The sequence below is a fragment of the Lucilia cuprina genome, chromosome 5, assembly GCF_022045245.1.
Source record: "Lucilia cuprina isolate Lc7/37 chromosome 5, ASM2204524v1, whole genome shotgun sequence".
In the NCBI taxonomy this organism is placed as follows: Eukaryota; Metazoa; Arthropoda; class Insecta; order Diptera; family Calliphoridae; genus Lucilia; species Lucilia cuprina.
The window spans coordinates 60,273,498-60,301,208 of NC_060953.1; the positions used below are offsets into that span (position 1 = coordinate 60,273,498).

At 27.4% G+C, this 27,711-nt stretch overlaps 3 protein-coding genes across 11 annotated transcripts; 2 read left to right on the forward strand and 1 right to left on the reverse strand.

Moving 5' to 3' along the window:
• Positions 1-309: 309 nt before the first annotated feature.
• On the reverse strand, positions 310-1,570 carry LOC111690863. The gene is made up of 3 exons (XM_023453439.2): positions 1,272-1,570; positions 541-708; positions 310-465 (listed from the first exon to the last, which is right to left on the reverse strand). Exons 1-3 carry the CDS (start codon positions 1,527-1,529, stop codon positions 310-312), a joined length of 582 nt encoding a protein of 193 aa, XP_023309207.2. The 5' UTR covers positions 1,530-1,570.
• A 931-nt stretch (positions 1,571-2,501) lies between these two features.
• Positions 2,502-5,226, forward strand: LOC111690849 (serine incorporator 1). 8 transcript variants are annotated; one of them, XM_046952672.1, is made up of 7 exons: positions 2,502-2,670; positions 2,919-3,474; positions 3,583-3,692; positions 3,765-3,948; positions 4,007-4,210; positions 4,657-4,804; positions 4,866-5,226. In XM_046952672.1, exons 1-7 carry the CDS (start codon positions 2,635-2,637, stop codon positions 5,002-5,004), a joined length of 1,377 nt encoding a protein of 458 aa, XP_046808628.1. In that variant the 5' UTR covers positions 2,502-2,634; the 3' UTR covers positions 5,005-5,226. The 8 variants fall into 8 exon arrangements, with proteins under 8 accessions (XP_046808628.1, XP_023309190.1, XP_023309192.1 ...); XM_023453422.2 differs by having other exon boundaries at positions 4,007-4,207; positions 4,645-4,804; XM_023453424.2 differs by having other exon boundaries at positions 4,007-4,207; positions 4,654-4,804.
• Positions 5,227-7,152: 1,926 nt separating this feature from the next.
• On the forward strand, positions 7,153-24,502 carry LOC111690862 (aspartate aminotransferase, cytoplasmic). 2 transcript variants are annotated; one of them, XM_046952259.1, is made up of 7 exons: positions 7,153-7,334; positions 8,389-8,569; positions 17,737-17,844; positions 18,020-18,093; positions 18,154-18,797; positions 23,593-23,735; positions 23,862-24,502. In XM_046952259.1, the coding sequence occupies exons 2-7, from the start codon at positions 8,455-8,457 to the stop codon at positions 24,008-24,010; spliced, it is 1,233 nt and encodes a 410-aa protein (XP_046808215.1). In that variant the 5' UTR covers positions 7,153-7,334; positions 8,389-8,454; the 3' UTR covers positions 24,011-24,502. The 2 variants fall into 2 exon arrangements, with proteins under 2 accessions (XP_046808215.1, XP_023309206.2); XM_023453438.2 differs by lacking the exon at positions 7,153-7,334 and having other exon boundaries at positions 8,147-8,569.
• Positions 24,503-27,711: the final 3,209 nt, after the last annotated feature.

The window sequence follows — 27,711 nt, forward strand, 5'->3', positions numbered from 1 at the left end:
TAACAAAAAATGTTTAAACTGAATTATTTCAAGTCATCGTTCACTTTTTTTAAATGTTAAATTAATTGAATAATACGGTTGAATGATTTGCGAAAAAATAAAACGTAAAATTCTTGTGTATTCAAAAGGGAAATCTGTTGATCAATTAAACTGTTTAATATGTGTATAATTGATGATTTAAACAGGTGAAAAATGTAATACAATCATCACACAAAACAACGTTTCTAAAAGACGAATAAAATAGCATATTTTGAGATGGGTAACTGAATTTGTTTTAATGTTTTATTATAAAAAATTTTGAATTTCAATCTATCGTCTTAAACTAAAAAATGCATTTACAATTAAGCGTATTTCCTCATTAGCATCTATAGTTACATCAAAACGATAGTCACCTGTGGGCCACTTAAACGGTATAAAAAATACTCCACTATTGTCCATGCTGGCATTCATATATGTATAGTCCAGCTGTAATACAATACAAAAGAATATTCAAAAATAAATTAATTAATTTTAAAGCATATAATCACTTCATTAACATACATATATGGGACACTTGGTATTGAGGTTGGATTCTTTCTCCAACAAACCAAACATTCGTTGCAGAACTATATTATTGCGATTTTTCAAAAATTCACACCAGTCCAATGTGAGATCGAGTACAAAGGGAACATAACCAACATTGCTTTTACGATAGCCACGAATATTGAGCTGTGGAAATCATTGTCGAAAAAAATAAGATAAGAATAGGGGCAAGGAATTAATATGAGTGTTAAGAACGGCAATACGGGTAAATTCTTCATGTCTGTACATTAAGTTATAGCTAAGTTATATTTTAGTTCTCGTTCAGTTCTAGTTCAGTTTATGTTTAGTTCTAGTTAATTTCAAGTTCAGTTCTAGTTCAGTTCTAGTTCAGTTCTAGTTCAGTTCTAGTTCAGTTCTAGTTCAGTTCTAGTTCAGTTCTAGTTCAGTTCTAGTTCAGTTCTAGTTCAGTTCTAGTTCAGTTCTAGTTCAGTTCTAGTTCAGTTCTAGTTCAGTTCTAGTTCAGTTCTAGTTCAGTTCTAGTTCAGTTCTAGTTCAATTCTAGTTCAGTTCTAGTTCAGTTCTAGTTCAGTTCTAGTTCAGTTCTAGTTCAGTTCTAGTTCAGTTCTAGTTCAGCTCTAGTTTAGATCCAGTTGGCAGGCATTTTACAATTAAATTCGGCCTTGGTCCGTTTACATACATATGTATATATTCGATTTGAATGTACCTATATGTATTTTCATTAAACTTACCTTAACCTGTTTCAACGGTTTATCGTAAATGCGACACAAGGTGATGGCTTTCGTTATATTCTCATCACGCTTCAGAGTACACTCTTCGAAGTACATTAATTGCGGTGCTGTGGCTCTGCAACGCATATCGGTTAATTTAACAATTGTACGTAAAGAATCTCTGGCTGCTAACGACACATTTATATAAATCATCAGCAGAACAACAAGTGTTAGCAATGCTAATGATGATGAGTTTTTATAATTTCCATACATAGCCATTGTTTAAATCCTTCGTGATTTTAGCCAACAAATTATGGTTTTCAATTTGAAACACACAATCAAAAAAAAACTTTATTCATATACTCGTGTGGTTAGAATTTTGTTATTTTTGGCGGTTTTATTTAATTTAAATATTTTTAATTTAATTTTTTTATTTTATTTTTTTTATTTGAAAGCGAAAAAATACTTTCTCGATTGCGCTAATACAGTCAGTATGTTTTTACTGACTTCGAATAATCTCTTAACATAATGTCTCATTAAAAATCGATTAACTAATTTGTTGCAAACTACACAACTTGGTCTAATTATATAAAAATAACTATATATGTAATTAGTACCTACATATATACTAAAGTGTATACAATAATGTTGACAAATTCAATAACAATGATATTCTACTATATAATCAGAACAATAGGTAAAATATGCCTAATAAATTTTGATTAAGTGTAATAATTACATTGTGGTGAGATAAAAAATTGGTTTTAATTCATTTCTACTTCAGTTCTAGTTCTAATTAGTTCCAGTTTAGGTCTAGTTCAGTTCTAGTTCAGTTCTAGTTCAGTTCTAGTTCAGTTCTAGTTCAGTTCTAGTTCAGTTCTAGTTCAGTTCTAGTTCAGTTCTAGTTCAGTTCTAGTTCAGTTCTAGTTCAGTTCTAGTTCAGTTCTAGTTCAGTTCTAGTTCAGTTCTAGTTCACTTCTAGTTCAGTTGTAGTTCAGTACTAGTTCAGTACTAGTTCAGTACAAGTCAGCTCTAGTTCAGTTTTAGTTCAGTTCTAATTCAGTTCTAGTTCACTTCTAGTTCAGTTCCCTTCAGTTTAGATCAGTTCTAATTTTTTACAAACTTTAAAACATTTTAATTATTAATGTCGCTTATCGCTGCAATTGTAAACATAAAAAAGTAAATATACTATTGTGAATGATTTTAATGTTTGACAACATATCACAAAACAGCTGTTCAATATTTTGTGTATATTGTTTTTATTGCATTGAAGACAAAAGTTAGAGAACAACGTAGATTGTGAAATATTTTCTTAAAAATATTTTAAAAAATACTAAATAATTTAATTTTTAGTTCATAAATAACTAAATTTGCATAAAATAATATGGGAGCAGTTTTAGGACTGTGTTCCGCAGCTCAGGTAAGGATATTTTAATCAACATCTGGAAGTTTGAAAAAGTCTTTGTGTTTTTCCAAAATAAACAAAGCATAAACTGGAAAAAAATCAATAACATCTTAAATAAATAAAAAACTGATTATTATTCACTTTTCTTCTTCTGAGTTTTTTGTTATGATTTAATTTAATTATTTTGCACTTAGTACACAATGAGTCATATTGAAAAGAGGTATTTTGCAAATTTTAAAATTTTCTTATAAATTTATTTACAGTGTGCCCTTTGCTGCACTGGCACTGCTGCCAGTATGTGCTGCAGCGCCTGCCCTTCATGTAAAAATTCCACTTCTTCACGTTTCATGTATGCCTTTATGCTATTAGTGGGTACCATATTGGGTGCGATTGCTCTTTCTCCCGGGCTGCAGGGTACTCTAAAGAAATTACCTTTTTGTATAAATTCCACTTCCACGGTTAGTTCTAAAGCTCTGGATACATTTTCTGGTGGTTCTCTACAAGTCGACTGTGATTATGCTCTGGGTTATATGGCTGTCTATCGTATATGTTTTGGTCTTGCCTGTTTCTTTACCCTAATGGCTTTAATAATGCTGGGGGTGAAGTCATCACGAGATCCGCGATCTCATATACAAAATGAATTTTGGCCTTTGAAATTTTTGATTTGTTTTGGTGCAGCTATTGGGGCCATTTTCATTCCGGATGGATCGTTTGGTCCGGCGATGATGTGGGTTGGTTTGATTGGTGGCCTGGCTTTTATTTTGGTACAATTGATAATCATAGTGGATTTTGCCCATACAATAGCAGAAAATTGGATTGGTGAGTTGATATTTAGGGAAAGAATTTATAGCATTAAACAATAGGTTTTCTTTTTATCTTTTAAATTTATAATTATAAAGATAATTAATATACTTGTTGTTTATGCAGAAAATGCTGAAAATAATCGTGGCTATTACTATGCTTTGGTATTTGTAACATTGCTAAGTTACGGTCTATCCATTGCTGGCATCTCGCTGCTCTATGTATACTTTACACAGGTAATTAATTGAGAAAATTGTGCAAAACTAAAATGTTGATAACCTATGTACATTTTTTCTTCTTATTTACAGAGCTCCGAGTGTGGCCTTAACAAATTTTTCATCTCCATTAACTTAATTCTTTGCCTATTGGTCAGTATTGTCTCCGTTTTGCCAGCAGTCCAAGAACGTTTACCCCAATCAGGTCTGCTGCAAAGCTCTTTGGTTACTTTGTATACGATTTATTTGACTTGGTCGGCAGTAGCTAATAATCCTGGTATATATGAAAGTTTAACAATATCATTGCAATTGTATTTATATATTAACTATTACAGAAAAAGTTTGCAATCCCGGCATGTTTGGTATTATTGAGGGCAATACTAGTGTCACAACCATAGCTCCTCCAACACCCAATTCGAAAGTTACCTTTGATACTACCAATATTATTGGCTTAGTTGTATGGATGTTGTGCATTTTGTACAATTGCATTAGCTCGGCTGTTGAGGTTTCCAAAATTAATAATACGGATGAAAAACGTGGTGAGTTCTTTATTTATATTTTCAATTCGCAAAACGCCTACAAACTCATTTTCTGCTTTTATTCCTAAGATAACAATTTAAATAGATAATTTAATTTAGTCCATTCTATTAATATTATATCATATTGCATTGCTTTTTTAATCATCTCTAAAGTAAACCATACATCAAATTAATTTTATACACATATTAATTCACCACATCTAAAACATATTCATATAAATTCCACCACAAATTTTCTCAAAATTAATAAAATATGATTTTAATTTGATTTTTTAACAACTAACAACATTTAATTTTTTTTTGTAAATACTTATTTTATGGCTTCTTTGGGCTAAACAATGTCCCTCAACCAATATTACAACACTCAACAAACTAACAACAATAAATGTTTTTCAATAATCTTAAAAAACGATACAAATTCTAATGAAAAATAGTTTTAACAGAAGTTTTATCAGATGCAGAAGCAGGTTCAGGCGATACCAGAAACAAGGGTGATAATGAAACCGAAGGTGTTACCTATTCCTGGTCCACATTCCATATAGTATTTGTGTGTGCTTCGCTTTATGTAATGATGACACTAACTAATTGGTACAAGTAAGTAAAATGTAAATACATATCATTATACAATTCAAATTTAATTATTTTTTTCTTCAAGACCCAATTCCGATATTGAGCTCTTTAATGCCAATGCCGCTTCTATGTGGATTAAAATCATATCTAGCTGGTTGGGTATATTAATTTATGGTTGGAGTTTGGTAGCTCCTGCCATATTAACCAATCGTGAGTTTAGTTAAACTACTCAGTTAAACGTATGTTCTTTAATCATATACAACAAAACTAAACTCTGCTGAGTATTAAATATTAAAGTCTTTTAGGGCTTCTAGTAGTTTAGCAAGAAAAATTGAAATTATTCAACAAAAATACTTGATAAATATCTTAACAATAATATCTGATTTATAAAATTAAACAAAAAACATTGGATAACAAATTAAAACATAATTTATTCATAATCTCTATATGTGTTATTTGAAATTTAATCTTAAATACAATTAAAACATTTAAAAAATATACATAATTATCATACTCAACAAGTTTATTTGAATTAAATAAATATTCAATTTATAGAACAAAAATTATTAAAGTTTTTGTAAATTATGTTTGTTTATTTTATTGTTATTGCATCTTCTCTATTATTGTATATCGAGCTTTATCGTCATTTTGTCATCCCTAACAATTTTTAATCATTAAACTATTGTGAATAAATAATAATTTGTTATAGTGTTGCCACAGTTAGGAAAATTGTTTCTTAAGAAATTTAAATTCTAATGAAAATAAGGGTTCTATAGTTGAAACGAAAAGTCGACTTTTCGACATTTCAACTTTTTGCATTTTATGAAAAATCTAATTTTCGACATTTTGCATTTTATGAAAAGTCGATTTTTCGACTTTTTTCATTTAATTAAAAGTCGATTTTTCGACTTTTACTATTTTATAAATAGTCGACTTTTTTCGACTGTTTTCGACTTTTTCCGACTATTTTCGACTTTTTTCGTTGTTTTCGACTTTATCCGTTTTTTTCGACTTTTTCCGATTTTTTTCGACTTTTTCCGAATTTTACCGACTTTTTTCGACTTTTTCCGACTTTTTCGACTTTCCGACTTTTCGAATTTTATTTACAAAGTCGACTTTTCGACTTTTTTCATAGACGATAGTCGAGTTATCGACTTTTTTAGAACAAAATAGTCGATTATTCTAAAGTCGATTTATAGAACCCTAATGAAAAAATATCTAATTATTCCTATTTTTATAGATTAGTTTAGAAGTTTTTAAACAAAAAAGGGGTGTATAAGATTTTATCATTTCTTGTAGTAAATTGTTGAAAAATAATTTACAAAACTTGTATTTACTTGTTCATAATCAGCACCATGGAACCTCATAGGAGCTAATTTCAAATATATATTTTAGAGGTTATGAGAAGTGTTATTGTAAAATTTTAAATTTATCGGACAGATGGCGTCAAGGTTTTAATTTTCAATAAGTTACACCTAAACCGCTAAACTGATACTAAAATTTGAGGGATGTATATACTCTTAGGGCACCACTAGTAAACTAATAAAGCAATTAAATAAATGATTTAATCAATTTAATTTTACATCAAAAATAATTTTTAATATGGATACATAAACTTGATAGTAGATACATATGTATTTGCATAAGGAAGTCCGATATTAAAAATATTAAATAATGCCACTAGAATTGATTTTTTTAAAATACTTAAAATTAACTTTATACATAATTGAAAAATATTCAATATCGGTGTTCATTTTATATTAATAATGGATTATTTTATAAAAACCTTAAAATCAACTTTCTACTTCATTTCCGAAAGTAGAAAAAATTTAAAATTGAAAACATAAAAATATCAGCGATCGCTTTCATTAAAAATCGTTTTTAATATAAAAAACCGAAAATGGTTTGAAGGCAGTAAAAATAGTAAAATTGAGAAAACTTTGCATTAAAAAATGCATTAAAATTGTCTAATGATCCTTAAACAACTCTAAAAATAATAAATATTTTTTATAAGAATCTTATTTTGTATAAAAACCTTAAATCAGCTGCAAATTTGATCACTCATATTAAACATAAAGGTGTTATTTTCGAAATTGTCTATTATGTTTATAAGTAAATAAATTATGTTCCATATCTATAAGATAAATACACTTGTATTTAACTGTTGTGTTATTGATAATAACATGGTCACCCTAATAAACATAAATCCATTGTACATTACTTAGTATTGTTTTCGAAACTATTGTGAATTATTTGCGAAAATAATTAACAATGATAGAAAATAATAAAAACAAAAGCAAAAAATTATTTGCTTGTTTTATTACTTCTTCTTCTTTGAAAAAAGAGGGAAATGGCAAATAAACAGCTGGTTTAGCGCAGGTAAAATCCGAGGGTGAAAAATGTGCTCGTTTAAAGAGACGTGTAATTATTAAAACAAAAATTGTAATAGTAATAATTTTTTCTATTACATGGTTGGTGGTGAGAGAAAACAATAGCCAGACAAAACAAATGATATAAACAAAACAATAGATTCGTTAATGTCTACGTGCTGCTGGTGAGTATGTTGTGTTAATGCACGCTTCTATCAACAAACTCTTCTTCCGTTCCTCATCGATATTAAAATATCAAACAAATCATAAAACCTAGTGTACGTCATCAATTTATGGCTTTGCATTTTAACTTCTCTTGAGCGGGCACAAAAATTTGTTGGTTTTCATCTACTCACTCTCTGGTGTACTCGAAGCGGTTAGACTGTGTATCACTACTACGGCGGTGTTATTGTTCATCATTTCTTTAGTTTGTAACATCAGAATATTTACGTTTTTTGGGGTTACATAGACATCATATTCAGAGTTTCTGTATCCGTTCTTATGCCCTTGTGGATATTCAAATCAAAATACAGTTCACAGTTTTAAAAATATGTCTCTATATCTGTAGTATTGTTTAGATAGAAATCAGTCTTTTCACAAACTCCTATATATGTATCGAACGTTAATCAATTTATTATACAGAAATGAAGAAATCATATCGCCATTGTTCCATTACATAGAGAAGCTTAATTCCATACTCTTAGTTATTATTCAGTTCTTGTTTTTACAAAAAAAAAAAAACATTTAGATCCTAATAACTCACGTATATATATTCCACAACCAGTTATTAAAAATTCAAATTAAAGAACATTTTGTTTATGTAACAGTCTTTTTAACTTATAATTTTTGATGCAGGGTATTGTGTAGCCATCTCTGACCGACTAAACAATCTTATTTGCTTTTCACTGCCTCTGTATTCAACGATTAGATTGTGTTTTTTTTTGTACGTTCATATTCATTCATTTATTTTCTTCTTGTTATTCCGGCAAAGTTTCTTACTAACCCAGTCAGTTAGTCGGTCCATAATACGTTTGCAAACGCAGCGTTAACCTACCACGCACGGGTCTTTCCTAATTTTTCGCTTATACATACATTTTATTTAAATTTGTGTTATTTCGCCGGTTATTACAACAAAAAAATAAATTAAAGAAAAACACTGCAGTGCTAAATATTTGTTTTAGTTTCTTTTTATCAACGAAGCAAATTATAAATTAAAGTTTTCTACTTTTAATTTATCAGTTGAAGTCATCAACCCCATTTCCTAAGTAAAATTTTTATTCCCTAAAAAAAACTCACAAAACCAAAATGTCGTGTTCTATTTATGATTGTGTGGAAAAGGGACCAGCCATTGAGGTGTTCGCCTTGAATCGTGCCTTCCAGGAGGATACTAATGCCAAAAAAGCCAACTTGGGTGTGGGTGGTAAGTTTTACATTGCCACTTTTTTTACAATTTTCTTTTTGTTTGTTTATTAAAAATTTCTCTATACCCATATTGTTGTTAGTAGTTTTATTTTACTTAAAATTAAATACATATATTTTGTTAGATATTATGCAGATAAAAATTTGTGTCTAATAGACAGTCACAGACAATTACTTATTCTATTAACTCTGACGCATTTATTCACTCGCCCCCCAGCAAAATATTGCATTTAGTAATATATAACGTACGTATCCTATGTAGAAATTATTTTGCTCTATGCAAATATTTTTTTCTCATCATTTTAATATTAATTTGTGTTGTTTTTTGCAATTTTACGTTTTATTTTTATAACAACGTTTGTTTTCCCACTTGAAACAAAAACAAAATTTTTTACTTGTTTGATAATTTTTATATTTGTTGTTATTTTTTCTCAAGTACTCTCTTTCATTATTATTATTATGGTCTTTTTATTTTTGTTGTATAAAGTGTAACCTACAAAGTAAAGGTTATTTGGAGGTTAAGTTTCATCATTAATAAAAGCGTTTGTTTTTATGTAAACAACAAAATATTATGATGATGCATTCATTTCTGTTTTTTTTAATATTTTTTCTATAGATTACGTTTTGTTTTTTAATTTTGTAACAAATCCCAGATTAGTTGTGTAATTTGAAAAAAAAAGTAACGGAATTTAAATTTTCAAATATTTCTACTTAGAGAATTTAATAAACAATTGACAACAGTGTTGTCAACTGCAAAAGTGTTTTTTTGTTTACATAATTACATTTTATTCCTACTAATTTATCAAAGGTTTATAAATAAATTTTTAAACTAAATTTGTACCTAGTACAGTGTGTAGTAGCCCTATTAGAGCTGCCTTCAAGAGCTGAACTCTAATTTCTTTATAAAATATTTACATAACTTTTCTTTCCATATATTTTTTTCATAATAAATCTCTCTATATTGATTTCTTTATATATTATTCTTTTATATTTAGATTATTTTCATATTTAGTATTATTCTAATTATTTTATATAAAAAAAAAACAATTTTGTTTGCCAAATTTATTTATTATATACATTTAGGATTAATATACATAAGTATAAGTTTGTAAATAATATAAATAAAATTGCTTGACAATTGTGTACATAAATTGTATACTAATAAGCTGTTGGCAAACAATTTGCTTTTTAAGAAAGGTTGCAACTTTTCTAAATAAGAAAAAGTATAATGCAAAAGTTCCTTCAAAAAATGTTTTTTAAGAAACACTAAATATTTCTATAGAAATTAATTTATAATGAAGATTTTTTATTGTGTCTTAAGTTACTTTTTTTTAGAAAATAATAATTTACAACAATTTCTTTAAAAAACTTTTCTTAGTAGAAAGTTTTGTTTAATTAAAAAAGTTATTCTAAAATGCTCTTTTTTTATCAAAGATAGCTTTTTGCAATGTTTTTTAAAAAGCCACTTTTTTTTGCAAAGCGTCTTTTCAAAGTTTTTCCTAAAGTTGTTTTCTTAATAAAAGTTTTAAAAGTTTTAAGTTTTCGTTTACAAACAAAAAACGTATTTTCACAAAGTTATTCTTTTGAAAAATTAAAAACATGAAATTTTTCTTCCGTAAAAGTTTCTTTAGGAAAATTTATTTTTCTTTAGAAATTTATTTAGAAAATATTTTGTAATGAAGAAATTCAGCATTAGAATATTCAGTTCTAAAACTTTAATTTTAAAAAGACTTTTTCAAAAAGTTTTTCTTTAGAAAAAAGGTTTAATGGAATGTATCGTCGAAAAGCTTGTCATTGGAAACTTTTTATTGAAAAAAGCTTAAATTAAAAGTTTTACTTAAGAAATATTATTATTGGAAATCTTTTCTGTAGCAATTGGAAGTTTCGAAATTTTTTTTTGAATTTTTTTCCGTAAAAGTTTTTTTTTTCAGAAAGTTTTTTTTTTTTTAATTTTGTTAAAATTTATTTAGATAATCCGGTAAGTTAATTGTTAGAGTCTGGAAGACAGGAGGTGATAGGTTCGATTGCCATCTGAGGCACTAATGATGGAGCGCACAAAAGACCCGATATAGGCCTAGCAATATTTCTTCAGACTTAATCACTAAATAATATTTTGTAATTTTTTTAGTAAAAATATCTGAAATAGTTTTAAAGAAAAGTAAGGGTTTTCTTTATAAAAGGTTTCATTTAAAATGTAACATACAAAAGCTTTTCTTTAGAAAAATACATTGAAAAGTTTTATTAAATAAAATTATAATTGGGATAGATAAGAGATGGATAATATTTTTTTTTAATTTTTCTTAAACATTAGAGTGTTTGAATTATTTTTTATAAAAATATTTTTTTTTCTTTAAAAAGAGTTTCATTAGAAATGTAACATTCAAAAGCTTTACTTTTGAAAACTTTTTCTGTAGACAAAAGTTTCATTGAAAAGTTTTTCTTTAAAAAAAGTTTTCTTTGGAAAGCTTTTTTTTACATTTTTTTAAATGAAGATGGAATTTCTTTGGAAAAGGTTTAAGTAAGTAGTTTTTGAAATATTTATTAAGAAGTTTTTTTTGTTTTTTTTTAGAAAAAGTATTATCAGAGTGTATTTTTGAAAAATTTTTTAAGTAAGTTTCATTTTAATATAATTTTGTTTTAAAGAAACTTGTTTTTGAAAGTTTTTATTAAAAGCTAAAATCAACTTTTTTGTTTATAAAAGGTAATTCAACTTTAGCGATTTTTTATGTCAAAAAATTTCAAAAATAGTCGTCAAATGGTTTTGTCTATAAAAGGTAAATAAAACTTTTCACTATTTTACCTTTTAAGATTAATATTATAATTCAGAATAGAATATATTAATATTGTCAATAATTAAATTATCAAAGTGATGTTCTAATAAACATGAATCTGATAAACTAATTTTTGATGGCTATAAACTTTAAACTGATACTACATAGAAACAGTTCTAAAGAAATAGCAAATTTTAAATTTTGTTATCATTTTATTGCAAATATTATAAATGTATGTGTAGTTATCTTTTATCTATTTATGTTTTCATTGCAAATTTTTCAATCAATTTCTACTACGTTAAATCAAATTTAATATCGTTAATAAAATATTGATTAAATGTCATAAAAGTTATTTATACTTTTATCAACTGTAGGAACAAAAAAAAAATAAAGGCAGAAAGGTTAATTACACATTTAAAACATGTTTAAAATTGAGTTGTTTGACGACAGTTTTAGTGAAACTGAAAAAGTTCTTAATTGAAAAGTGAATGTAATTTAAAGATTTATAGCTTATTAAAGTTGAATAAACTAAATAAATAATATAAATGTAAACAATTGAATGATTGTTGTTGTTGTTTAATATTCGTTATAAATAATTTATGTTTATGAGAAATATCACACATTTTTTTGTTTACATGTTTTAATTTTAAAGCTGTAAATTGAACAACATATTTTATTTAATCCTAATAATTTATCTAACAACAATTAGTTTGATAGAGTGTAAATAATTTATAGTGACACTAAACAAATAATAAAAATAACACCTTTTGTGTGTGCGTTTGCATAAAATTAACATTTGATTTGTATTTTAAATTATTTTCTGTCTGAATTTATCTTTTTTTGAATTTTTTTTCTTCTTATATTTATTTAATTTATGATAACTCTTTAATCTAGCTATAAAGAAATAATTATGATATTGCAAACAAAAACAGGTTGTCGATATGCTTTTTCTAAATAAATGGATAGCTTCTTTTGAATTGGATCAACAGTCCAGTGACTAAACACAAAAAATAAATTTAATTATTGTGTGAACGAAATATTTTGTTCATGTTTAAATAGTTGTTGAATTGTTTGCATGTTCTTTTAGTTGTTTAATTTTTTAAGGTTTTCTGTCATTGAACTTGATGTGTTAGTATTTTGAAATCATCATTTCTTTTTAATTTTAACCATGGGAAATACATATTGTCTTATTGAAAGAGGTCTTTTGTGTGTGTGTGAATGGGTTATTAACCCTGATGTGAAAGAATATGTCTGTCAAATTAAAAGTTTTGGGTATGAGTTATGAGTTCTTTTGAGTTTTAAATATTAATAGTATTAAGATCCTAATAGGAAATTTAAAAATTTAAATAAAAATCGAAAACGTTTTCTGTGAAATCATCTTTAGTAAAAACTAGATATTTCGCTAAAAATCCATTTTTTTACTAAATAGCTTCAATGGTAATTCGTTCTAAATAAAATAGTAAATTGCCAATATTTTCTTTATTGGAAAGTTTTTTTGAAGAAAAATTTTCTTTATCCAAATGAAACTTTTTCTTGGTAAAAATTAAACTTTTTCCAATGAAAATTTTTTTAAAGAAAAAAATTTTCATTGGAAAAAGTTTAATTTTTACCAAGAAAAAGTTTCATTTGGATAAATTTTCTTAAAAAAACATTCATTAGGGAAAGTTTTTCTTTAGAAAAATATCATAAGAAAAGCTTTTATATAGAAAAAGTTTTTCTTTAGAAAAAGTTTCATAGGGAAAGTTTTTCTTTAGAAAAAGTTTCATAGGGAAAGTTTTTCTTTAGAAAAAGTTTCATAGGGAAAGTTTTTCTTTAGAAAAAGTTTCATAGGGAAAGTTTTTCTTTAGAAAAAGTTTCATAGGGAAAGTTTTTCTTTAGAAAAAGTTTCATAGTTTTTTACAAAAAGTTTTTCTTTACAAAGTATTTCATTGGAAAAGTTTTTTTCAATAAAGTTTCAATGATTTCTTTCATTGGGGAAATTTTTCTTTAGAAGAAGTTTAAAAGGGAAAGTTTTTCTTTAAAAAAGTTTCATAGGGAAAGTTTTTCTTTAAAAAAGTTTCATAGGGAAAGTTTTTCTTTACAAAAACTATATTTGCTGATTTTTTCTTAAGTTAAAATTTTATTGGGAAAGTTTTTCTTTAGAAAAAGTTTAATTGGTATTGTTTTTTTCTTATGAAAGTGTCATTGAAAAGGTTTTTCTTTATAATGAAATTGATGGAAAAAGTTTTTCTTTAGAAAAAATTTTATTGGATAGTTTCTTAAGAAAAAAAATGATTGAGAATATTTTTCTTTAAAAAGAGTTTAATTAATTTTTTTTTAGAAAACAAATTACAGAATTTTTCTTAAGAAAAAGATTAATTTCGAAGACTTTTTAGACAAATATGTTTAATTAAAAAAAAACGTTAATCAATTTTTATTGAAAAAAGCAACTTGAAATTATTTGTACTTCATATTCACCACAATTGATAAAACTTTGACATTTAATTACTTAATGGCCTCTTTTTTATATAGAAAAGAACCTAGTAACAAAACAATTTATTTTTAAACTGCATAAATTACATGGTTAACATATGAATGCAAAAAATAAATATAAAATAAAACAAAAATCAAAACTGATAACTATAGAAACTCGTGATATTTATATTTACGTCATACGATTTCATAATACACCAGTAGGGGTCCATCAGAACATTCATATAGAAACAATATTAAAATTGTGTGTAAAACATGTATTTAAAAAAATTAAAACATTCATAAGTACTTTCAAGACAAGTTCAAAAAAATTCACAAAAAACTCAAGCTAAACAAATAAAAAGTTTTAAAATGTGAAATAATTTGTTAGGGTTATCAGTTAATTTAATTTTGTTGATAGTTTTTTTTTTATATTAAATGTCAATATTTTGCTGGAATTACGCCTAATAAAAATCAATTTTATTAGAACTGCGAACAATAAGTAATAAAAATTTTATTTTAGTGATAAATTTAATACTTATTTTTAAATAAAGAAAAAAAGGAAATTTTTATATGCATTTAATCATTTGTTTAGAGCTTATATTGTTAGTCAATCAATAATGTATTTATATGTAAACTAATAAACAAATTTATTCAAATGTTGTTTACTTACAACAATATCTATGAGTGAATCTAGTTAAAGAGAGAATGTAACTGCCACAATCTCTAATACTAAGCGGAAATTAGTTTGGTTTTTAAATTTTGATTGCTTAGTTTAAGAATACCAACAAAATTTAGATTTGGAAAATTTTAAGAAGCATATTCTTTACTGCTTAAACCAGTTTCAGAAAAGGTTATGAAAATGATAACCTCTAGATGAGCACTATCTAAAACAAACAAGTTTATTTTATAATAGTTTTAAATTTCGCTTTTAAATAATTTAAAATAAATACAAATACAAAACAAGAAAAATTTTATACATTTGCCCACAAACAATAAGCTCTAATTACATTTATTAAAAAAAAAAAAAAACAAACAAACAACCAACACGTAACACTGTGCACAAATACAAATGATGGATGGATGCACTTTACCATTAAGCTGAAAATAATGAAAATACATGCACGAGTATAATGTGTGAAAGAATACGTTTAAATATTATCTTACACTTGAAATCTTATCACACAACATTGTCATCATATTTACGGATTAAAAACTGAATGAATTGAACGTCAAAAAAAAAAAAAAAACAAAATAAATGCCACTATGTTAGTATTCAATTGTACATAATAAATACACAAGAAAAATATAAATATTTAATTCTTATCAACAGTTTTTAAGTTCAAAATTATTGTTTGTATGATTGCTATTTCAAATTAGGTATACTTCTATTGATATTTGAACGACACTCTAAGCACGTTGTTAAACTAATATTTTAAATCCAAGCAATAAATTTACAAAATATTTCGTTTATTTCTAATTTCATCTTATCTTCAAAACTGTCTTATCTAAGAGTTATCGTTTCGGTCTTAGATTTATATATTCAAATACAGTACAAAGTTTATGTAACAAACAATATTAGATTTATGACATTTTAGGTTTTTTATATTCTTCAAGATTAATTATAAGTTCCTATATTATATATTCGATTCCTTTGTATCTAAGGGCTATTTAAATGTTTTTCGTTAACTTAATTTTTTTGATTATACATTATTTAAACTTCTAATTGATTGAGTTTAACTAATCTTGTTAGATTAAATAATCTATGGAACACTTATAGAAGTAATGGTTAAATAAAAAACTGATGTTATCTTGATGATTATTAAGCAATTTTTGTTTAAAGATTTTAAAAGTATAACCGGTTAAGATTTTATAAAGATCCAATTTAACTGGTTCTTGTTTTGTGATATTGCATATTAAACGTTTCGTGCTAGGCACCATTTTATATGAACCGAGTCAATTTGCTTTGGTGACAATTTGGTACAAGATGCCAGAGTGCTTTATGTGAACAAATACCGGGTTCCTACATCATTTCCTGGTGGTACTTTTCCAAACACTTGGTGAGCTGACTAAATGACTCACAAGTCCATGGACAAGCACTTTGTTCAAGTACTTGAGCTAACAAATATCTACAGCCCTTTTCCGAGATGCAAAACATCACTTCTGTTTACAACCACGTAGATGAGAAGGCCTCTGTTGGGAAGGCCAACGTTGAGATGTATTCGATAGACAGAATCAAGAATCTATCAAATTTACCAAGGACTTTTTTCTTACAGAGGACATACTGTGGTAAATCTGGTATGAAAATAGTAAACCGTGAAAATATGTGGAAAATTCAATGATTTTTCTTTTATAAGATATCATTCATCGATTATCATTCTACCCACCGCACACTCTTTGGGAACAACATCCGACACATTCACTCTAGGCGGGGAAATACCAGTATACATTCATTCTATATCATATATATTTAACAGCAACTCTTTTCCAACGCCGCGGAAACTTATTCCGAATTAAAAACCAACAAATTTGCTGAATTTGAGTTTAAAACCACAGCCCCCACGGGCACCTCGAAGGGACCCCTCCAATAGCAGGGACATGACAAAGTCCGAAACCCTGACTTGCGCGCTTTCTGTTCCAAAGGTATCAGCACCAAACTTAATCCGAATTAAAAACCAACAAATTTGCTGAATTTGAGTTTAAACCACAGCCCCCACGGGCTTCCCAAAGGGACCCCTCCAATAAAAGGAACATGACAATGTGCGAAACCCCTACGTGCGCGCTTTCTTTTCAAGAGGTATCAGATTATGTGGTATCACCCCTTTTTCCCGAAATTGCATTCACGCGAAAAATGGAAATTTTCATCGAGGTAACACGCCCCGGGGCGTTTAACAGAACAGTTTAACTTTCGTTAGAAAGTTTTATTGGAAAAGTTTTTTTCACGAAAAATTTCTTTGAAAAGTTTTTTAGAAAAGTTTTATTGTAGCTTTTTTTCGAAAAAGTTTCATTTGAAAAGTTTTTCTTTGGAAAAAGCTTCATATTTTTCATTAGTAAAAGTTACACTGGAGAGTTTTTCTTAGTGCGAGTTTTTCTGATAAGGATCATCTTCATTCTTTGGTTAAACCTGGTTTAATATATGTTTCGTATTTTTCAGTTATCAGTAAAGTTACATATTATCTTAGTTTAACTGAGTGTAATTGGCCAATTAAACTCAAGTTATAAGTGAGAAAACACAATTAACAAAAACAATAAAACAATGATTTCGGAAGAACAAAAACTTAATATTTTAAGTAAATTGCAATTTTCTGATTTGATTTGTTTTATTCATTATTGTTTTAAATGTTTATTTAACATCTTTTCAAAATTTTCCGTTTTACAAAAGTATTGTTTGCAAAAAAAGCTGTTCATTGTTTATGTTTTTGAGTGAAAAGTTGGCAATACTAACAAAGTTAACTGAGCTTAAATCTAAAACTGAAAAACACAATCATCGGTTAAAGTCAGCGTAAATTTGTTCCGAGTTTCCGAGTAAGAAACCCGCCCTTAGAAAAAGTTTAGTTTTTAAAGTTTTTAGTAAAAGTTACAGTTTTTTATTAAAAAACGATTCACTAGAGTGTTTTTCTTAGAAAAGGTTTAATATTTAATGTTTTTATTAAAAAAAATTTCATTGGTAATTTTTTTCTTAAAAAATTTTCTTTAGAAAATAATACTATTATACAATTTAGTATTATTTTCTGTCAGAAAACTTAGAAAATTTTCTATTTTATTATTACTTTATACAAATGAACCAAAAATTGTAGAAACTAATTTTTGTAATAAACACACCATCTATATTTATTTATTTCATCTTATTTTTCAAGTACAATATTAATTAGCTTAAATTAAAACAACTCAATTAATAATTCCCTCAACTAATTACAACAACCGTTTTACTTATTTCTATTTACAGCTTATCGTACTAGCGAAGGCAAACCCTGGGTATTGCCTGTGGTACGTAAAACAGAGATTAAAATTGCCAGCGATGATACGATAAACCATGAATATTTACCAGTTTTAGGTAAGTGTATTTAAACAACTATTCTTGTGATTGGATGTTTAAGATTTATGGTTAATTAGCGAGTGTATACAAAAGAAATTTTACCATAATTTGTGTGTGAGTTGTGTTGGAGTGCTTTAACAAATTGTTCGAAATCTTATCAATTAACAAACAAATTTAATTGTGTTATTAACAGGTACTGAAGCGTTTACAAAAGCAGCAACCACTTTGTTATTAGGTGAAGATTCCCCCGCCTTGAGTGAAAATAGAGTGAGTATAAATTTTGTGTTTGTTTATGACACTTTTAAAATTTGTTTATTTTTATTGAAGGCTTTTGGCGTACAAACCCTGTCTGGTACAGGTGCCTTGCGTATTGGTGCTGAATTTTTGCGCCGTCAAATGAACCGCAAAGTTTTCTATTATTCCGATCCTACTTGGGAGAATCATCACAAAGTGTTTATGGATGCTGGTTTTGAACAGCCCAATACTTACCACTACTGGGACCAAAGTAAACGTGTTTTAGATATTGAAGGTCTTTTGGCAGATTTAGAAAAGGCTCCCGAAGGCGCTGTTATTATTTTACATGCATGCGCCCATAATCCTACCGGCTGTGATCCTACTCACGAACAATGGGTTCAAATTGCCGATTTGATGGAACGCAAAAAATTGTTCCCTTTCTTTGATTCAGCTTATCAAGGTTTTGCTAGCGGTGATCCCGACTACGATGCCTGGGCTGTAAGATATTTTATTAAGCGTGGTTTTGAACTATTCTGTGCCCAATCATTTGCCAAAAATTTCGGTCTGTATTGTGAACGTGTTGGTAATTTAAGTGTAGTATCAAATACTCCTGCCGTTAAGGAGGCAGTACAATCTCAATTCACTTTATTGGTTCGTGGCATGTACTCAAATCCCCCTGCCTATGGTAGTCGTATTGTATCAACTGTTTTGAATAATGCTGATTTAAGAAAAGAATGGTGAGTAAGAAATTTAATTCAAAATTGTCTAATTATCATTTGTTTCTAAATGAATCATTTTTATACCCTCCACCACCATCAGTGGTGATAGAGGGTATATATAACTTTGTCATTCCGTGTGTAACACCAAGAAATATTCATCTAAGACCCAACAAAGTATATATATTCTGGGTCCTTATCAAATTCTGAGTCGATCTAGCTATGTCCGTCTGTTCGTCTGTCCGTCTGTCTGTGTAAAACACGCTCACGATAAAACGAAGCAATAGAAGTTAACCCAAAATATTCTTCGTTTTCCTAAGTTGTTTGGTATTGAAAATGGGCAAAATCGGTTCACATCGAGAAAAGTTATGAATCAAAATTTGAAACAACCTCGAAAAAAATAGGCATTTTTTGCACATTCTGATGTAATTTTCTCGAAAACTATGCAAGATAATTTCATAAAAATTGGCATACATTCGTTTCCACATAAGAGCTTTATCTGTGCGTAAAATCGCTAGAATCGGTCCACAATTTCATATACCTCCCATACAAAAGTACAAATTCCCGGAAATTTGGTTTTTTGTTAATAACTTCCGTCGTAATATCGATATCTACACAAAATTTTGGAAATTGAAATTTTATGGCAATAGAATTTATTTAGAAGAAAAATTTTTTGGATGGGTCTATAATTGGTCATAGCTCTCATACAAGGTCCCCTCCCGAAAATCACTTAAACCCGCATAACTCATTACTAAATTAAGATATCGTTATTAAATTTGGTACAAGTATTGCTCTTATATACGGAAATATTACAGTGAAAGATTTTTTGGATCGGTCCATATTTGGTCATAGCTCCCATACAAGGTCCCCTCCCGAAAATCCCTTAAACGCGCATAACTCATTACTAAATTAAGATATCTATATATAATTTTTTACAAGTATTGCTCTTATATACAAGGTCCCCTCCCGAAAATCAGTTAAACCCGCATAACTCATTACTTAATTATGATATCATTACAAAATTTGGTACAAGTATTGCTCTTATACATAGAAATATTACAATGAAATATTTTATGGATCGGTTCATATTTGGTCATAGCACCCATACAAGGTCCCCTCCCGAAAATCACTTAAACACGCATAACTCATTACTAAATTAAGATATCGATATATAATTTGGTACAAGTATTGCTCTTATATACAGAAATATTACAGTGAAAGCTTTTTTGGATCGGTCCACAATTGGTCATAGCTCCCATACAAGGTCCCCTCCCGAAAATCAGTTAAACCCGCATAACTCATTACCAAATTAAGATATCGATATAAAGTTTTGTCCAAATATTTATCTTATATACAGGAATATTACAATGAAAGCTTTTTTGGATCGGTCCATAATTGGTCATAGCTCCCATACAAGGTCCCCTCCCGAAAATAACTAAAACGCACATAACTCATTTCTTAATTAAGGTATCCATATAAAATTTGGTACAAGTATTGCTCTTATATACAGAAATATAACCATGAATGTTTATTTAGGTCGGTCCATAATTGGTCATAGCTCCCATACAAGGCCCCCTCCCGAAAATCAGTTAAACCCGCATAATTCATTAGTAAATCAAGATATCGATATAAAATTTGGTACAAGTATTGCTCTTATATACAGAAATATTACAATGAAAGTTTTTTTAGATCGGTCCACAATTGATCATAGCTCCCATACAAGGTCCCCTCCCGAAAATCAGTTAAACCCGCATAACTCATTACTAAATTAAGATATCATTACAAAATTTGGTACAAGTATTGCTCTTATACATAGAAATATTACAATGAAATATTTTATGGATCGGTTCATATTTGGTCATAGCTCCCATACAAGGTCCCCTCCCGAAAATCACTTAAACACGCATAACTCATTACTAAATTAAGATATCGATATATAATTTGGTACAAGTATTGCTCTTATATACAGAAATATTACAGTGAAAGCTTTATTGGATCGGTCCACAATTGGTCATAGCTCCCATACAAGGTCCCCTCCCGAAAATCAGTTAAACCCGCATAACTCATTACCAAATTAAGATATCGATATAAAGTTTTGTCCAAATATTTATCTTATATACAGGAATATTACAATGAAAGCTTTTTTGGATCGGTCCATAATTGGTCATAGCTCCCATACAAGGTCCCCTCCCGAAAATAACTAAAATGCACATAACTCATTTCTTAATTAAGGTATCCATATAAAATTTGGTACAAGTATTGCTCTTATATACAGAAATATAACCATGAATGTTTATTTAGGTCGGTCCATAATTGGTCATAGCTCCCATACAAGGCCCCCTCCCGAAAATCAGTTAAACCCGCATAATTCATTAGTAAATCAAGATATCGATATAAAATTTGGTACTAGTATTGCTTTTATATACAGAAATATTACAATGAAAGATTTTTTGGATCGGTCCATATTTGGTCATAGCTCCCATACAAGGTCCCCTCCCGAAAATCACCTAAACGCACATAATTCATTAGTAAAATAAGATATCCATATAAAATTTGTTGCAAGCCTTGTTCTCACATAAAGGAATACTACCACGAAATCCTTTTCCGATCGGTCCATAATTGGTCATAGCTCCCATATTAGTTCCCCTTCCGAAAAAACACTTAAACACGTACAAATCATTACTTAATTAAGATATCCATATACAATTTGGTACAAGTATTGATCATATACAAAAGATATTACTAAGAAATTTTTTTCCATCGGTCTATAACTGGTCTTAGCTCCCATACAAGGTCTTCTCCCGAAAACAACTAAAACGCACATAACTCATTACTAAATTAAAATACCCATATAAAGTTTGACACAAGTGTTGCTCATATACAGAGAAATAATATTATGAAATGTTTTTCTGATCGGTCCATAATTGATCATAGCTCCCACACAAGGTCCCTCTTAGAAAAACACACATACAAAATTCCCTTCCGAAAATCAGAAAAAACGCACATAACTCATAACCAAATATTGATATCCATATATTTATCAAAAATATTGCTCTTGTATACATAAATTCATTATAAAATTGTTTTACAATCGGTCCATATTTGGTCATAGCTCTCATACTAGGTCCAGAAAATCACTTAAATTCACAATATTTTTTACCAAGTAAGGATATAGATACAGAATTCTGAATCTTTGTCTTTATATACATAACTGGACATAGCTCCCATACAAAGTCCTTTTACGAAAATCTCTTAAACGCACATTACTTATTACCAAATTAAGCTATTGATACATAATTTGGCAAAAATATTAGTTTTGTATACTTATATTTCTCCTACATGAGGTCCTGCCCCTAAAAGCACTTTAACCGTATTTAAAGAGCATTATCAATTTGTGTTGAACAAAATTTTGTGTAGAACATAATTATATATGTATTTGTATTTTGAAAATCTTTAAATCTTTCACACATATACATACATACATGCAAATTACTAAATTTATAATGATCAATAAATCTTGGAATTTTAATAAATTTAACTTTTGGGATTTTTTCCATTAAAGACATGAGAAAACTTATTTCTACAAATATTTGATCAATTAGAAAAGTAATAACATAAAAGTAGCTGGTGGAGGGTATTTAAGATTCGGCACAGCCGAATATAGCACTCTAACTTGTTAATTTTATTAAAGTTGTATTATAAAATGCAAAGTTTTTCTTTAGAAAATGTTTCATTTGAAAGTTTTTCGTAAAAAAATGTTTTTTGGTAAGATTTCTGTAGAAAAATTTTTATTATTTATAAATCAAATTTTTATATAAAATTTGTTCTATAAATGTTTATCTATAAGAAAGTCTTTCTTGAAAAAGCTTTGTTTTTTTACAAAAAGTTTCATCGCAAAGATTTTTTATAGAAAATGTTTTTATTTAGAAAAGTTACCTCCATATACATAGTTTTTCTATAGAAGTTTCATTAGATAGTTTATCTTTAGAAATGTTTATATTTAAAAGTATTTCCTCAGTAAGAGTTTTATTGGAAAGGTTATCTTCAGAAAAATTTTCATTAGAATTTTTTTTAATCAAATGTTGGAAATGGAAAGATTTTTTATAGATAAAGTTAATTTGGAAACACGTTATATAAAAGAGTAGAGTTAATGCGTTACTTTTTTAAAAATCAATTCTTTTTGGGTGTAAAATGGAGAAAACTGTAGTTTTGATACTTTTATAGCACATTAGTCTCTATAGTCTCTAACTGTGATTTTCATGAAAATAAAATTTTAATGGCAAAATATCCAGAAAACTATCCTGCACCAGTGACATAAATTTCAAAGAAAAAAATATTTTTTGGCAAGTTTATAGCATTTTTTTAATTTCTCTATCTTAAAAAAAGAAAAATTCTGAATCTTATCATCTTATCCAAAAATGGCTTCAAACTCTACTATTTTGGATAATTTTCTGTTGCAAAATAAGTGTTTTTAATAATTTTTAATATTGCTTCATTTAATTGCATGAAATATAATATTTATTGATATTAAATCAAATAAAAAATTGTTATTTCTAACAAAATTTCTCTATCTGAAGGTTGTAAAAACATTTTTGTTTAAGAAAAAAACTCTATCTGATAAATTTGTGAATAAAAATTCACAAACTAGCGTTATAAACAGTTTTTATGCTCTCCTGAAAATTTGTGTTATTTTAGATAGATACTATTGAATATAGTCCCTCGATATAAAGTTTTGTTAAATTTTCTCAATATTTATTTGATTTTTTTATTTTATTTTACTTAAACAGTTTAAATAAATTTAAATTTTAATTTTCAGGATGGATTGTATTAAAATTATGTCTAGTCGTATCATCAAAATGCGTCAAGCATTAAGACAACGTTTGGAAGAATTGAAAACACCCGGCACATGGGAACACATTACACAACAAATTGGCATGTTCTCATATACTGGCTTAAATGGTTTGTATTCTTCACTCAATCAATATATATATATATATAAACGTTTTTGCATGACAAAAACCAATTAACTATTTATTACATTTTGTTTTAATATGTTTTCATTTAATTTTTTCCTGCTATTTTTAGAAAAACAAGTGCGTATCTTGATTGATGAATATCATATTTATCTATTGAAGACCGGACGTATCAATATGTGTGGTCTAAATGAGAATAATGTTAATTATGTAGCCGAAGCTATAAATGCTGCTGTAACACGTATCGGAAGTCAACTTTAAGTTTAGAAAGAGAGATAGAGCGAAAGAGAAAAGAAATTTAATCTTTTGTTAGATTTAATTTAAAAGCACAAAATTTAAACGAAACTGCACGCTAATTATAGAAAAACGGTTTCATTTTGTTTTTTATTTTGTAATCTTATAAAGACAAATTTATACTAACTAATTTATTAGCTATATATATAGACTATATGGTAACTAAACAATACTAATACCTAATGTAATAAAAAAAAAAGTTAAAACCAAACCCCACTGAGACTCAGCAAACAAACTTTGAAATTAAATTAAATGTACCAAATTGAAAAAGAAAAATTCTTAATAAACTATGGAATTTATAACAATAAAGCAATTTAATAAATTTAACAACAATAAAAAGCCAAAACTATTTAAAACAACCAAAAACCAATAAAAATTATATTTTGTATTATTCAAAGCATTTCTATTTAAACCAAAACCACAACAGCAAATAAAATATTAAGACAATTAAAAAAAAAACAGCTAATTGTATTTAAACACAAATTAAGATTAACATAAAAAAGGGCAAATTGTTTTGAAATTTATACAAAAACTTTAATATATGTATTTATTTATATAATTGATATTAAAAATAAACAACTAAATAATAATAACAACAAATTATTGTAATTCTTTTATATACATTTATAATTAATTAATACATAAACTCGCTTGCTGTTAGTTTTTTTTAATTTTTTATTATTACTATTATTGTTGTAGCATTTAATTTATTTACTAATGTGCATTGATTTAGTAAAAGAAAAAAAAAACGTAATAAAATTTGTAAAAAAAAGAATTAAAATTGAAATATTTGTTATTAGTATTTTTGCAATAAAAGACAATAATTATAAATAACATTTCCTCTATATGTATTAATTATAATTATTCTATAGCTGATGGCAAGAAATATTATGCGGTGCAAAAAAAAAATACTAAAAGTGAAACTACTCACCACGTAACCCATTACAATTCACAATATCATCCTTAGAATTTATAGAAATATAATACAAAATTATGGAATTTTTCGTAAAATTATTGTTAAATGAAGATATAAATCATTAGTGTCCGACCGAACGTTCGGGTATGGGTTCGGAGTTCGGTAAAAAGTAAGGTTTGGCCAATGTTCGGTATTCGGCGAAATTTTGACCGAACACCGAACATTTTATAAAATTTTCATTTGTCATATTTGTACATCATCAAAAAGTTTTAAAAATACTTAAAATTTGTTTACAGAAGTTATAATACATCCTGGCTGGCGTTTTTAACTGTTCGTTTTTTTCGGCTGATTTCAAAAACAATTAACCAGAAAGTGATTAAAAAGCTAAGAAAAGTGAGACATTTAATTAACTAGTTTCGACTATAAATCTTTGATCTCATTTGTAACATTGAAATTTTCTAGGTCTTTAATCTCAAACGATCTAGACATGTCTGTCAGTCATTCAATCTCTTAAAAGAACGATAGGACCTAAACTATTGTTGCAGATTGATTGAAAATGGACAAAATCGGTTAACATTTTGACATGGCCTCCATATAAGGTTCGCTTTAGAAAATGACTAACGTTCATAACAGGCTTAAAAATACTAGTATTTTTATGAAATTATACTTAACATTTTTATGAACCAAAATTTCATACAAATCGGCTAATTGAAATTTGCGAATTGTGTTAAGTATTGTAAGTATACCCAGGAAATATTGTATTAGTTCTACAACTAGTTCTAGAACACATGATTTTAACCTGAAGTCGTTCTAGTTTGGCGTTGAGACCAATGATTTTTGTTTGAAATTGTCACCTTCGGAACTGGTTCTGAGGAAGCGTTATGGAGTCGACACACGTTCTTTAGAAGGTTTCTGGAACTAGTTCTTTAATCAATGATTTTTCTTTGAATTTGTCAACCTCGGAACTAGTTCCATGGAAGTTTCAGAGAACGTATAAACAAAAATTTCTTTTTTAGCGTTTTTTTTTAATTATTAAGATTAAGAGCAATTTTGAGAAACTTTTTACTATTTTACTATTGTATCAATTTTATTTACAAAACTTACATATATTATGTAAAATTCTTCCGCATTCTTTTAAAATATTTTTTGTAAGGATATACAAGCAGCTAACTTTTCCTTCTCTCAGTACTTTTGACATTTTTTTTCATTTGATTCCAAGAAGTTGTTTCGGAACTAATATGCGTTCCATTGAACTTGTGTAGTAGCAATGTATAACTAGTTTCAAAGAACTACTTCCTTGAAAACTATTTAGAAGTATTTAAGAACCACAACAATATTCTAAGGAACGGGTTCCAGAAGTAATGGCGACACTACTAGTTCCAAGGCTTTTGTTTAAGAATCTGAAGTGGTTCTGTTTTCACTCGTTCCAGAACTATTAGTTCTATAATTTTTCCTGGGTATTATCTTTATTTTATATATTTTTTATGTTTTTAGAGACTGTAATTTTACTGATTCGATAAAATTTATTTTGATTTCAATACATATTTAAAACGAAATTTTGTTCGCCTTGGATTATAATATGATAATATTATGAAAAATGCAAAAATATCATCATGAAATATTTTGACGGTATTTAATCATAATATGATATTGTAAAATCGTTACAATAACGATAATATGTTTAGACTACAATCATAATTTTAACCACAACCAAGTTTTTTTCTCTGTGTGCTGTTACAGAGAATTATATCATTGTCAATGAATCGTTTAAAACCCAAAAATAAAGGTATTAAGACATATGCATTTCACAAAAATAGTTTGTTATTAGAAATTTATCAGTCTCTGGAAATCGGAATTAGTTGATAATTGACCCAATTGCTAATTGAAGACCCTTTTCAAAAAATCTTTCGGATGCTCATATTTCGGTTTTAAATGTTATAAATTTGTTACTTTTAATCATAAATGCGTTTTTCATTTAAGAAAAATGTTCGTGTTCACCGAACATTCAAATTTACCGAAGTTCGGGTTTCTGTACCGAACGAAATTTTGAGTTCGGTCAGACTCTGTAAATCATTCAACGAAATTTTTTTCGTTTAAGCATAATTAGTCATAGCTCACGGAAAAGATACATAATTAAAATAAGTTATTCTTTAATTACTTACACCCTTATTCAAAAACAACATTTTTATTTTATAAAAGGTTTATAAAACAAAATTTCCATACAAAATCTAATTTATAAACCGTTTATAAAATAAAAACTTTGTTTGTGTATGGGGTTAACAACAAATTTCGTCCTATTGATATAATAATTACCAGCAATCAAACATTCTTTTTGGAATATTAACACTTTCTTTGGAAAACAACTTAATTTATGATAACTTATCCATGTTATTATCAATTCAGGTGTCTTACACAGCAAATCACATATGATTTATACACTCTTCAAATGCAAATGTTTTTCCCATTAAAAAAGTGTTTATAATTTGTATGTTATTTTAATTAAATATTTATTTGTATGGTTAAAAATCCATACATAAATACTTACACGTAAGCATCTCCATTAATATATGTATCTGGCTATATGTGTATTTATCTGCGGTTATATCAATAAGTTAATTAATTTGTTTGCTATTTAAAAAATACGGTAATTAAGAACATTCATATTTAATTAATGCGAATTTATCATGATAAAAAAATCATTTTCACACAAATTAAATGCTGAGTATTTTAACTCATATTACAGAGTACATTA